The 12,207-nt window shown below is 35.1% G+C and overlaps 1 protein-coding gene across 15 annotated transcripts in view; it reads right to left on the reverse strand.

Annotated features, from left to right (window-relative positions):
* Positions 1–1,567: 1,567 nt before the first annotated feature.
* Positions 1,568–12,207, reverse strand: part of KDM6A (lysine demethylase 6A) — a 224,740-nt gene continuing 214,100 nt past the window's right edge. For 10 of the 15 annotated variants that reach the window (XM_057718324.1, XM_057718321.1, XM_057718322.1 and 7 more), the window contains 3 exons: positions 6,751–6,877; positions 3,574–3,744; positions 1,568–2,409 (listed from right to left, as the gene is read on the reverse strand). In XM_057718324.1, the coding sequence (XP_057574307.1) occupies positions 2,380–2,409; positions 3,574–3,744; positions 6,751–6,877 (328 nt within the window). In that variant the 3' untranslated portion in view covers positions 1,568–2,379. Of the gene's footprint in view, positions 2,410–3,573; positions 3,745–6,750; positions 6,878–7,624; positions 7,733–12,207 lie in introns of all 15 variants that reach the window. The other 5 variants (XM_057718330.1, XM_057718332.1, XM_057718331.1 and 2 more) reach the window with 1 other exon arrangement.

Below are 12,207 nucleotides of genomic sequence, written 5' to 3' on the forward strand. Positions count from 1 at the left end.
GCTGTTAAATTGATGCAAAGAAAGCAGTTTACGTAAGACTTTGTTCATCTAGTTATACTTCAGAGTAATGTTGACTGTTGATATGTTTGATTTGTCTCCTATATTCTACCCATTCAAATACTAAGTGAGCAAGTATTACTCTTGACATTTAGCTTCCAAATACATATTAGTGAAACACCACTAAATTACTCTTAAATGTCAGACAACTTGTGTTAATTAATGTTGGCAATAAACCATCTTAATAAAACCCTAGAAAATACGACACTGTGTTATTAGTAAGATAAATTAGATATGGTTAAGGAACATTTAGACATAGCTTTGGCATTCTTATAATCTTTGCTTCTGGATAGTTGACTTGCAATTTTTTTAAAGTATAGTTGATCTGCAATGTTGTGTTAATTTCTTTGACTTGCAATTTTTATTTGCAAAAATGTTTGTCTTCAGTTCTTTAAAAAAAAAATCAGTGGTTAAACATCTTGAGCAGCACTTAGACAAGCACTCTTGCTTCTTAACTACAATAAATGTGTAATTATTCCCTTCTGAAATTGTAATAGATGATTGCTGCTAGTAGAGATATTCAAATTCAATGTTTACCAAATTATTAACTAACTGGATAAAATATCTCCATGCTTTCAAGCCTTCAAGCTGTTTCTAGGACAACATACTCCAAAACTATCTGAAGAAGAGCACGTGTTAATGCAGTCAGCACGGCATTTCACCAGATAGGATTATAAATTCTCCTTAGTTATATATAACTTCATTTACAGCATTCTCTATACTTCGCTGAATATTCCTGGAAAAACCTTAGAGAAAACAGTATGATAAAATGAGAGTATGTGCCAAATACAAAGTACCATTATTATAAAATGAAATACTATTGTTAATTAGAAGTGACTTGTTAATGCTAATATAGCTTGCTATATTTTACTAGTGATATGGAATTGGAAGACTCCCTCCCCTGCCCAAATCATGTCATGCAAGCAGGAAAGCAGGAAATGTCAAAACTGCCTAACATTAAAAAATAAGTCTCTTAATTTATTTGCATTCTAAAATAGAGCCCTTCATCTGAATCTTTTTTCCATATAAAACACTACTAAGTGATGTATAGGATTTGTCAAGCCCATATAACATTCCCTTTAAAATCTTAAATTCAATCACTATTTGTTTTCTACTATTATACTACATTTTGGCAGCAACTGTTTATTGGTCTGTCATTGCGGTAATTGCAACTTAACAATAAACCAGTCTGACATTTTAGGTCTTAAAGATACATACCATATATATTTCTTTAAAAATAATCATACTTTTGTAAGCAATACTTTACAGTAGACACCTCAAAAATCTACCATAGATGTGAAACTGAAAACGAGAAAAATTTAAGTTCTAAATCTTTATACATATATATCCAGATTTCTATATATATTATATATACATACACAAGTATATATAAAATATATATAATCAGATTTGAAAAATGAACAAAAACTGGGCACTGTACATAAAGTCATTTTAAAACTCAAACAATAGAAAACTCTTTAAACATTAAACAATTTTAATAAAAGTTTCTGTACAATGCTAAGCAGTTTTATTTACACATAGAAAATGTAATAGGAGTAGTGTTTGAAATTACAGAACTCCTTAAAATTTCAATGGCAGGTAAATCTGGAAAAAATAACAGCATTCCATTCACAAATATTTTCAAGCAATAAATATGTATTTATAAATAGTGTAAATTTACATCAAGATTAGAAACAAAAATCACAAATCTGAAGTTTATTCCTTAGTCTATGTGCAATCCATTATCTTTGTGACTTGGCTGTTAATTTTTTAAACATTTTATTTAGGAACCAAAAGTGTAATAACCGTTATGGTTTCAAAACAAGACAGAAAAACATAAAAGCAGTAAAAAAGTTCCTTACCTAACTTTTCACATTAAAAAAAAGTTGACCAAAGAAAGACTTAAAATTGCTAACTACTTTACAAAGAAATGACCGGCTAGGCTAGTATTTTTTTCCAAGGAAAATTCTGAAGAGGGAAAAGATAGATGAAAACCAATTCATCAGCCCAGAAATAGAGAAATATAAAAGAGGTTGCCTTCAAGTCAGTAGTCTGTATGATGTTGCCAGTTTTGTCAGATATATACAAAACATGGAAATTATTATTTATTTTTCTGAAATACAGCTGATCAGCTTTATGAGAGTCCTGGAGTAGGAGCAATGCTCTCCCCTGTCCAGTTGGTTGACACTCCGCACTTGGAAGGTTGCATAGACACAGTTTTCAGCCAGCAGCCTTACGAGATAGCTACAGAAACCAGTGGTGCAGAACTGGGTTACTTCCTGAATAGCAGAAAAGGTCTCATTTAATGTCCATGGAACAATATCAAGATGAGGAGGATGGTAATGGAGGAGCCTGAAAATAAAAGTAAAGTATGTTACTTTGGTATACAAATTGTTAATAGTGTGTAGGGGAAATAACAATTCTCAAGAAAGTTCAACGGCCTGCCACACTCAGTTAAGCACAACCTCCCTTACTGTCTCCCACCTGGCCAATCTTCCTAAGAGTCTGAGACCATTACCCCACTCAGTGCATCCACATTTTTTGGTACTTCTTCACCAATTAGTCAAAAACTCTTAGAAGGTTATCAGGTTGACCATTTTTTGAGATTGCTTAAAAATAATAAGAAGGCTTGTGGAAAATAATATACAAATCAATTACAATTTCATTAGTGACTCTGCTTCAGAACCTAACTCAACTAGGTAATAGATTTTGTTTAACATATTCCAGATAATTTTCTTCTTCAAGCAATCTTGAAGACCATTCAAATGAAAGTATCAGGGGGTATAGCTCAGTGGTAGAGCATTTGACTGCAAATGAAAGTATCAGGAGCTAAATTTCAAAAATTCAGTTTCTGATCACATATGTAAGAGAAAAAGTATTGAAGGAATTCAACAATTCATAAATTATGTCTATTTCTATTCATAAAACTATTGATGTGCTAGAGTAAAATGCTTCCTCCCAAGCATCTGCTGTTTAAAATTAAAAACTGCGTGCAATTTATAAAGATACTTGAATTTCATAAGGTTATATAACATACCAGGAAATTAAGCTCCATCAAATATTCCCATAAAGTTAATACTTCTGGCAAGGACAAGATTTTAGATAAATACAATTAGCTCTAAAAGCAGAAGTATATTTAAAAGCATACATACCGATTCATTTTGTGGATACTAATAACCTATGTACACAAACATTTTATCAACTGAGATCAAATGACATAAAGGATGTGATAGTGTTCTAATAAAAGCACACAAAGATTTTAAAATGTAATTACTCTAACATTATTTAGGGCTGGTCTCACCCAGGAAGAAAAGTGAAAATGAAATATGCCAATTTCATAGGAATAAATACCTGGAAGTGGAGGAGGGGGGAATGATATATATTTCCTCAATTCAATATCTAATGAGCCAAAGGAAAATTTAAATATTTCATTACCTCCTCCTTATCAGGTGGCAGAACAAACACTGCTGCTTCCCTATCCAGCTAACTATGTACTCACATGTTGATTTCACTTACTAATGTAAATTGGTCATAGACTTGCATCAGGTCCTCCATTTTGTACTGTTCTAGCACCACAAAATTTTCCAGGTTTCCACTTGTTTTTCGTGCACAATCTTGGCAATGCACTATGTAAGTCTTTCGAGAATTGCTCTCATTAGTGACAAAAAGCAGATCAAAAACCTCCACCTATTTTATACAAGAGAAAAAGCATTCAATAGAGACAGTAGTATTTATTGATTGTACTATTTTAGTATAATCATAGAGTTCTACTTTACATGGAGTTGTGGACAGTGATCACTGGTTAAGAGTGGGTGTGAGCACTACTGGGCATATACCCAGAGAACACTATCATTCAAAAAGACACATGCACTCCAATGTTCATTGCAGCACTATTTACAATAGCCAGGACATGGAAGCAACCTAAATGTCCATCAACAGATGAATGGATAAAGAAGATGTGGTATATACATTCACTGGAATATTACTCAGCTGTAAAAAGCAATGAAACTGGGACATTTTTAGAGACATGGATGAACCTAGAGACTGTCATACAGAGTGAAGTGAGTCAGAAAGAGAAAAGCAAATATTGTATATTAACACATATGTGTGGACTATAGAAAAATGGTACAAATCAACCGGTTTGCAAGGCAGAAATAGAGACAGAGATGTAGAGAACAAACATATGGACACCAAGGGGGGAAAGCAGGGAGGGTTGGGGGTGGGGGGGGAATGAATTGGGAGACTGGGATAGCAAATTGTACACTCTAAATATATGCAGTTTATTGTAAAAAATAAAAATTTAAAAATTAAAAAAAAAAAAAGAGTGGGTGTGAGACACTAAGACAAACATGGCTGTGTTTAAGAATCTCTTAACAAATCATGTTTACGCTGCACCAGACCCAAAGACATGGGTGGTTAATGCACATTTATGGGAGTGACCTAGGGGAATGACATACTCATTACAACCACTGGCAAATTCAAAAGTTTGATAAAGGACAGCCTATTTATTTGTTTTATATTCAAAACATTAGTATACAATCAGATGAAAGTGATCATTATTTTCCCTTTACTTCTCAATGACAGTACATCACAGGGCCCTGTGTATGGATATTTGTCTTCGCCAACAGACTAAGCTCTAAGCACTGTGATATGCTCTGGAGTTACAAAGATGAGTCTTAGTGCTTAGTGCTCAGCCAAACCTCAAAACAAACTTGTTGAATGAATATAATCTGATTATTTTACAGGTGAGGAAACTGACAGGTAAGTGACAGTGAGTGTTCAGCTATAAGCCTCATGTTAAGGAGTATGTGTATAATCAAAAAGTATACTCATGAGTATAGCATGATTTTAGAAATAACACCTCTACCTTAGAGAGACTGATGAGTTGGTAAGGCTCAGGCAGGATAAGAAATAACAGTACAGAATAAAAGTCATTCTCAAATACTGGAAAGCTTATACATTCATTTTCTGAGGAACAGTATACCTAATTAGAATCTATCTGGTCTCCCAATGGCATACTTTGGCCAGGCTATACAACATTAAAATAGCTGACAGATTCAATCATCTCAAATAAAAGTCAACGTCAGAATTACAGAATTTCAAGGTTTGGAATGGATCATTAATCTCTCTGACTTTGGCATATCCTCGAATGTATTCAATGAAAGAAAATTCTCATGAATTCATGTCTTCTTTGAAGTTATGTTAATTAAAATCCCAGAGTTAACCATGTTTTCCATTATTACCAATGAGCAACAACATGAACCTCATAATTTGAGCTAGAAAATTTGTGAACATTCTTCAACCTGTCCCTCACTTCTGCCATTTAATAAGCTGTCCTGTGAATTTTGTCTTCGAAATATTTTTGAACTCCTTTCCTTCTTTAGTATTCCCATTGTCAGGTTCTAGTCTAGGTCTTAGGATGACAACTCAACACAACTGCAATGGCTTCTTATCTCCATCCTCTCCAATCACTTTTCTCTCTGAAATACTTACCCAACTTGGGTGCCTGCCCAAAAACTTTTGCTGGCTTCAATGACCTCAGAATAAATATCAAATTCCTTAAAATCATTCAAGATGCTCTGCAAACTTCATACCAACTAGACTTATAAGTAGAATTTACATAGTCTGTGTTCCAGCCACACTGGACTGTTGACCATTTTCTGAAGAAGCCATTCCATTTCCCATACTGTTCCTACAGCTTGTAACAACATACATTCTACTTCCAATTGTCATCATTTTTTAGCCCACTAAAGTCATACTCATCCTTCAAGGATGGACTCAAATGTTAATAGTTTGTGAATTCTTAGGCCAATACTAGAAGGGAAAAATTAGGTCATTTTCTCCCTTAGTGTTATCCTAACAGTAAGACCAACTTTGGATTCACCACAGTCTCATATACATTACAACTGTTTATAATTTGTGCTCCCCAAGTAGGATGTAAGGTCCTTCAGAGCAGGTATCATATCTTTGTGTCTGCATCTCTTGCAAGCCTTGGCCACAGGAGAAGACTGACCAATGTACTGTGAATTGTACCAGAGAGGAATGAATGATGATCTGCCTGGAGCTCTACTGAACTATATCCAGTTTACTGGCATCTGTCTACATCTGGACTGTTCCCAGTTTAAAATCTCAGGACTAAACTTGATGCTTATCATCTGTATAGGTATCCATGGGGGATTGGTTCCAGGACCCTCCATGGATACCAAAATCAGAGGATGCACAAGTCCCTTATAAAAATGGCGTAGTAACTGCATATAACCTATGCACATCTTCCCCTATAGTTTAAATCATCTCTAGATTACCTTTAATACCTAAAACAATGTAAATAGTTGCTGGTGCATGGCAAATTTAAGTTTTGCTTTTTGGAACTTCCTGGAATATTCCCCACCCTACCCCCTGAATATTTTTGATCTGCGGTTGGTTGAATCCACATAGGAACCCGTGGATGGTGGGAGCCAACTGTTATCTACCAGATAAACGACTCTAGTAGATACTTTGAAAGTTATTTCACAGTTAGTGAAATGGCATATCACCAGATTAAATTTTAATATAGTAAGTAACAAGATTGAACACAATGTCAATTTCAGTAAAATACATTACATAAAAGTACATTTTAAAAAATAACTAAAGAGAAACCAAAACTGGAGAGGTAAGAGGTTTATAAAACAACTGTGGATAAGAACTGTTACTTACCTCACAAATGCTACAGTAATGCGCTGGCTCTTCTTTTGTCCGCCCATGCCATATAATCTCTTTTCCTGCAGCAGTGAGAGCTTCCCTCAATGTCTGACACTGCTTCAGAGTTCTCAGAAGACAATACCTATATTGTGGGGGGAAAATTATTGGTGACCAGCAAATGAATATTGAAAATTGTTAGCATGGAAGAAGTATCAATAGAAGTAATGTCAAGAGACTCTGTTCTAATACCTGTAACTGCATTTTTCTTTCATCAATTTTTCAGATATTCTCAGATTTTAAAAATAAGGCCAATGCTCAGCAGGTCCGACAATGACAATGTTACGTCATTTAAAGTTGAGAATAACTGATCTGAATTTCAAAATATAATAACCTGACTCCTTGTTTAAATATAAGTTGCTAATTCTGGCTCTTATTTGGGCAAGTCAATTAACCTCTTTGGGAGTCAATGTCTCATCCTTGAAATAAGGGGTCTGAATTCCAGATCTGAACTCTATGACACTAAGTAAGGCGGGAAAGCACATTATTTCTATCAACACTACCTAGACACTCATAAACAGCATCACTTGTACAGCTGCTTTGGAAACTTTTGAGTACATAAGCAAAAAGGTATTTACAGATTTAGTCGCTACACAATACAAAAAATGGTTTCACTGTAGTGCTGAAGAAAAAAGACACTTCATTCCTTGATTTTAACTTAAAGATAATACAGTGAAATCTTTCATTCACATTAAATAATTGAACTTTCCTTATAATTTATACCTTTTCTAAACTTACACTTATGATGCTAATGATATAGTGAATTCTCACAATTTGTGATTTTCCTATAGTTTGCTGTCATTACTTGGAATTATTTGCTAAGTTTTCTTACTCTCCTGTGAATCTTAGTGGCTCAGGTTCTTCACTTGAATAGAGAAGCTGGACTAGATGATCTGTATGGCACCTTTCAGCTCTAAAATTTGGAGACACTGAAAATACCCTAAAGAAAAGGAAATGGGTTTAACAACTGAGTGTTGCATGAAAGTAAAGGTTCAGTCTGTTTTATGCATACTGTCTACTCACTGCCTAGGACAGTGCCAGGCATGTGGTAGATGTTCAATAAACATTTGATTACGGAACTACTAATATTTAAAGTATGATAAATAATAGCATATTTAACTTCTCTTAATTTATATTTCCTTGCTATTTTATAAGTTACTGAAGTATTGTAACTTACCAGAACCCATATAAATTAAAAGCCAGTGTAAAAAAGATGATTAAAGATATATGTAGAATTTGATAAGTTATTTAACAAACATAAAACAATATCAACTTTACAGTTGTAAGGCAAATCCCTTAAGTATCACTTTCAAAGAATTTCTCTCTCAGGCTCCAGCATTTCTTGTGTGTTTAACTTATTTGGAAACAAAAGAATGCTTTAAGACTATGGTTGCAAGTCAAAGCTAGGACAGGTAGGTGGGTGGGTGTGTGTGGGGGGCAAAAACAGAGAGCACATAATTCAGATTTTGCTGCTAGCTCTTGAACAGTACCTCTTCCTCCCTTTTTCCCTCCCTGTGTCCCATGTACTTCATCTCTGAAGGCACTGATCTAACTGAACAAGTTTTCCAAGCAGTGCTTCAAAATAAGGTCTTTTTCACAGGAAAATAATGCCTAAAACTCTGCAGATAGCTTTGGAAGATTTATAGACTCCACTATGCTCCCATGTGGGAAAACAAACAAAAATAATAAAACAATGCAATAAAAATAAATAAATAAAAATAAGAACCAGAGAGGAAACATGGTATTAGGTACTTCGCACATATTATGCCATTTAGGCCTCTTAACAACAAGTGTGCAAGAGGCACTATTATCTCTGACCTACAAACAAGGAAACTAGGGCCCAGAGAAGCCGATATCATAAAGCTATTTTTAAGTGGTTGGGCTAGGGGTTTGTAAAAGTAGAAAATCTCAAGTTTCCCCTCACTATTTCACACTGTACTATCTTCTTTCTCTTCTCTTTTCACAGCTTGCCCACCTCCCCCTTTCTTTTGAAGATGAGATCCTTGGGGTTCAGTCAGCACAGTCTTCCCCCCACAAACACAGAGCCTTGGTCCTGTGGAGTATTAGTCCCCTCTTTCCTCAGCGAATGAACTTTCACTTCCAATGCTACCAACTACTTTGGCAGTTAGATTGTAGTTTATAATTTACAGCTAGTTTGTAGTTTCATCTAGAAAAAGGCAATTACTACTTTTCTGCAAACAATAAAGGGTTAGAGCTAGGGTTACTAAGAATAAATACTAAGCCAACAGTATTTTGCTTCTGAAATCACAGCTCCAGAATTTTTATTTTGTGAGATACTGGAATCTAAGAAAAGCAACAGCTCTATTAATCTGATCTGACAAAGAATAACCAAATTGTGGTTTCCCCCTTGCCCTTACGTTTTTTTCTTTAACAGTAAAATTTTTTGTTCTCTCCCATTTTCAAAAGGTAGCAGTTGGAATAGAGGAAGAATTGAGAGAGAGAGAGGCTCTTTTGGAGTTTGGGGTTAGCAGATGCAAACTATTACATATAGAATGGATAAACAACAAGGTCTTACTGTATAGCACAGGAACTATATTCAGTATCTTGAGATAAACCATAATGAAAAAGACTATAAAAATGAATGCATATATATGTATAACTAGGACTTCCCTGGCAGTCCAGTGGTTAAGACTTCATGGTTCCACTGCAGGCGGTGGGGATTCGATCCCTGATTGGGGAACTAAGATCCCACATGCCACGCGGTGCGGCCAAAGGAAAAAAATATATATCTATATCTATCTCTCTATAAATAAAATATATAAAATATATAGAGAGATAGATATAGATATATATATAACTAAATTACTTTGCTGTACAGCAGAAATTCACACAATGCTGTAAATCAACTATACTTCTATTAAAAAAATTCAATTTATTGAAAACAAAATAATAGGAACTTCCTAGGTGGCACAGTGGTTAAGAATCTGCCTGCCAATGCAGGAGACACCGGTTTGAGCCCTGGTCCAGGAAGATTCCACATGCCGCGGAGCAACTAAGCCCGTGAGCCACAACTATTGAGCCTGTGTGCTGCAACTACTGAAGCCCTCGCGCCTAGAGCCTGTGCTCCGCAACAAGAGAAGCCACCTCAATAAGAAGCCCGTGAACCACAACCACAACGAAGAGTAGCCCCCACTCACTGCAACTAGAGAAAGCCTGTGTGCAGCAACGAAGACCCAACATAGCCAATAAATAAATTAAACAAACAAAATAATAAATCACTAGCAAAAAGTGTAAAAATGTAGAAGACAGAAGATGTTTTAAATATATCTTAGGAACAGGGTCAGAAATGATTTCAGGAGCTAGAAAAGCTGGGAATCAAACTTCCCTTTGAGTTTTCAGGATCAGTCAGGATGGATCTGGTTTCAGGACTCAAGTACTGTTTTTAGTTGTTTGGATAAAAGACTGTACAAAAAGGCAGAGGTTATTAAAGGCAGATCTGGCTTGAAAGAAAATCACAAGGAAGAGGCTAACTGAGGGCTAAGTGTATTTTAGGTTACACAGAAGAATATAATTCAACCATAAATCCAACTGGCAAAGATGAAACCTAAAATGGGATGGAATTTTAGAAAATCGCTTGCCATAGGGGATAGAAATGAAAATATGCTTGAAATATTATAATAAAACAACTGAAGACAACAATGAGGACAAATGATCACACACAGTATATTCATAAATCAATACATTAGGCAAAAGATAGACTTAGTATGCCATGGATGCTAAAAGGAGAGGGACGTGGAACTCACATAAGTTTTCATAAAGTTGTCAATTTAGATGTGACAGGAAGGAGAAGTGGCAGGAAGGCACCTTCTAGGCAAAAGGAATTCCTTGAGCAAAGGTAGTGCGGGAATAAACAACTATTCTTATGATTTTAATCTTGGGATGAGGTTTCTGGGGTAGGAGAATAAAGGAATGAAGCCAGAGTGATATTATGCTGAAGTTAAGAAAACACTGGGAATTACTCTGACATTTTGGGGGTAACCTAAGTTTCCAAAGTAAGTTCCTAAATATCGATGTGGAAACAAGATGAAGCATGGGTTAACTTGGTATGGCACTTTTAGAGTGTATGGTAACAATCTCTGCCACTAAGAAGTAGATGACGTACAAATTTTAAAAGTATACCAAGAAGTGCCTTGCCTTGCCCAATCTCTCTTACTGAAAGAGCCATGTAGGTAAAGTAAGCCAACATGTGAGCCCTCAAAACTTGCTACTTGTCACTCCAGAGGTGGATTCCCCTAGGACAACAGTGAGTGTCTGAATGTAAGACATATAACAGTCTCATTTAAACCAACCACATGGCTGAAAATCAAGGTCTCAGTCAATGATAAAAAGAGTATCTTAAGAATTTTAAACTCCCAGAAAAAACAAGCATGAAAGCAAATATATGTTAACCACGAGAATGCAGAGTTTTAGAATTTTTAGATTTTGTTTGTTCAATGTCATCATAAAGCACTGTATATTTAACCCAATGGTATATTAGAAGACTTTCAAGGACAAGAGCACTAGAATCTATGCTAACTATGGACTGGTCTTTGTGGCTATACACTCTTATTCAATTATTAAGCCAACAGGCTATGACTACAGGGTTGTAGAACACCTCCTACATCCATTTAAACATGTGAATCAAAGGGAAAAGGGAGTTAATATTTTAACAGCTTGCTTGAATTTATACTCAAAACTCTGGTGCTTGTGATAAAGTATATATTATATACATTGGGTAGTGATAAAGTATATATTATATACATCGGGTAATAATCTATAATATGTGTGAAAGAAAAGAGGAAACAAAAATATTTTTAGCTCTAAAAGAGATCGAATCTAGACTAGGGTGTCCCTAGCTTGTCTAGATCGTAGGATTCATTGAGGCCACTGTGAAAGAGGTTCCCAGGGTTCTTCACGTAGAGCTTTGAATTTACCTATTAGGAACAGAGTCTAGAAATCTATTTTAATAAGTCTTGGTTAATTCTTATGACTAGGCAAGTAAGAACCAATGGAACCTTTTACTTCATTAGAAACAATGTCTAAAATTGGTTACAATATTTTTCAGCAAGTCACCATGTTTTTATGATTAGAGCCATAAGAGATCACAGAGAGAAAGCCAGAGAGTAGGAAAGAGTACCAATTCTGGAGCTAGACTGCCTAGGTTCGTATCCCAGCTTTACATATAAGTCTCAGTTTCCTCAAATGTGAAGAAGGCACATCTAACTTACAGTACTATTATGAGGAGTACATATGTTATTTAAAATGCTTAGATTAGTGCCTGGAAGTTAGTGATCAATATTTGAACCTGACGTGAAATTTTAAAATTGTGTTAAAATAATTATTTAATGACTAAAATAATTTTTTAATTTGAAAAAATTGTGCAATGAATGCCAACTGAAAGTGTAATAGTTACAC

This window comes from Hippopotamus amphibius, chromosome X (assembly GCF_030028045.1).
Source record: "Hippopotamus amphibius kiboko isolate mHipAmp2 chromosome X, mHipAmp2.hap2, whole genome shotgun sequence".
Classification (NCBI taxonomy): domain Eukaryota; kingdom Metazoa; phylum Chordata; class Mammalia; order Artiodactyla; family Hippopotamidae; genus Hippopotamus; species Hippopotamus amphibius.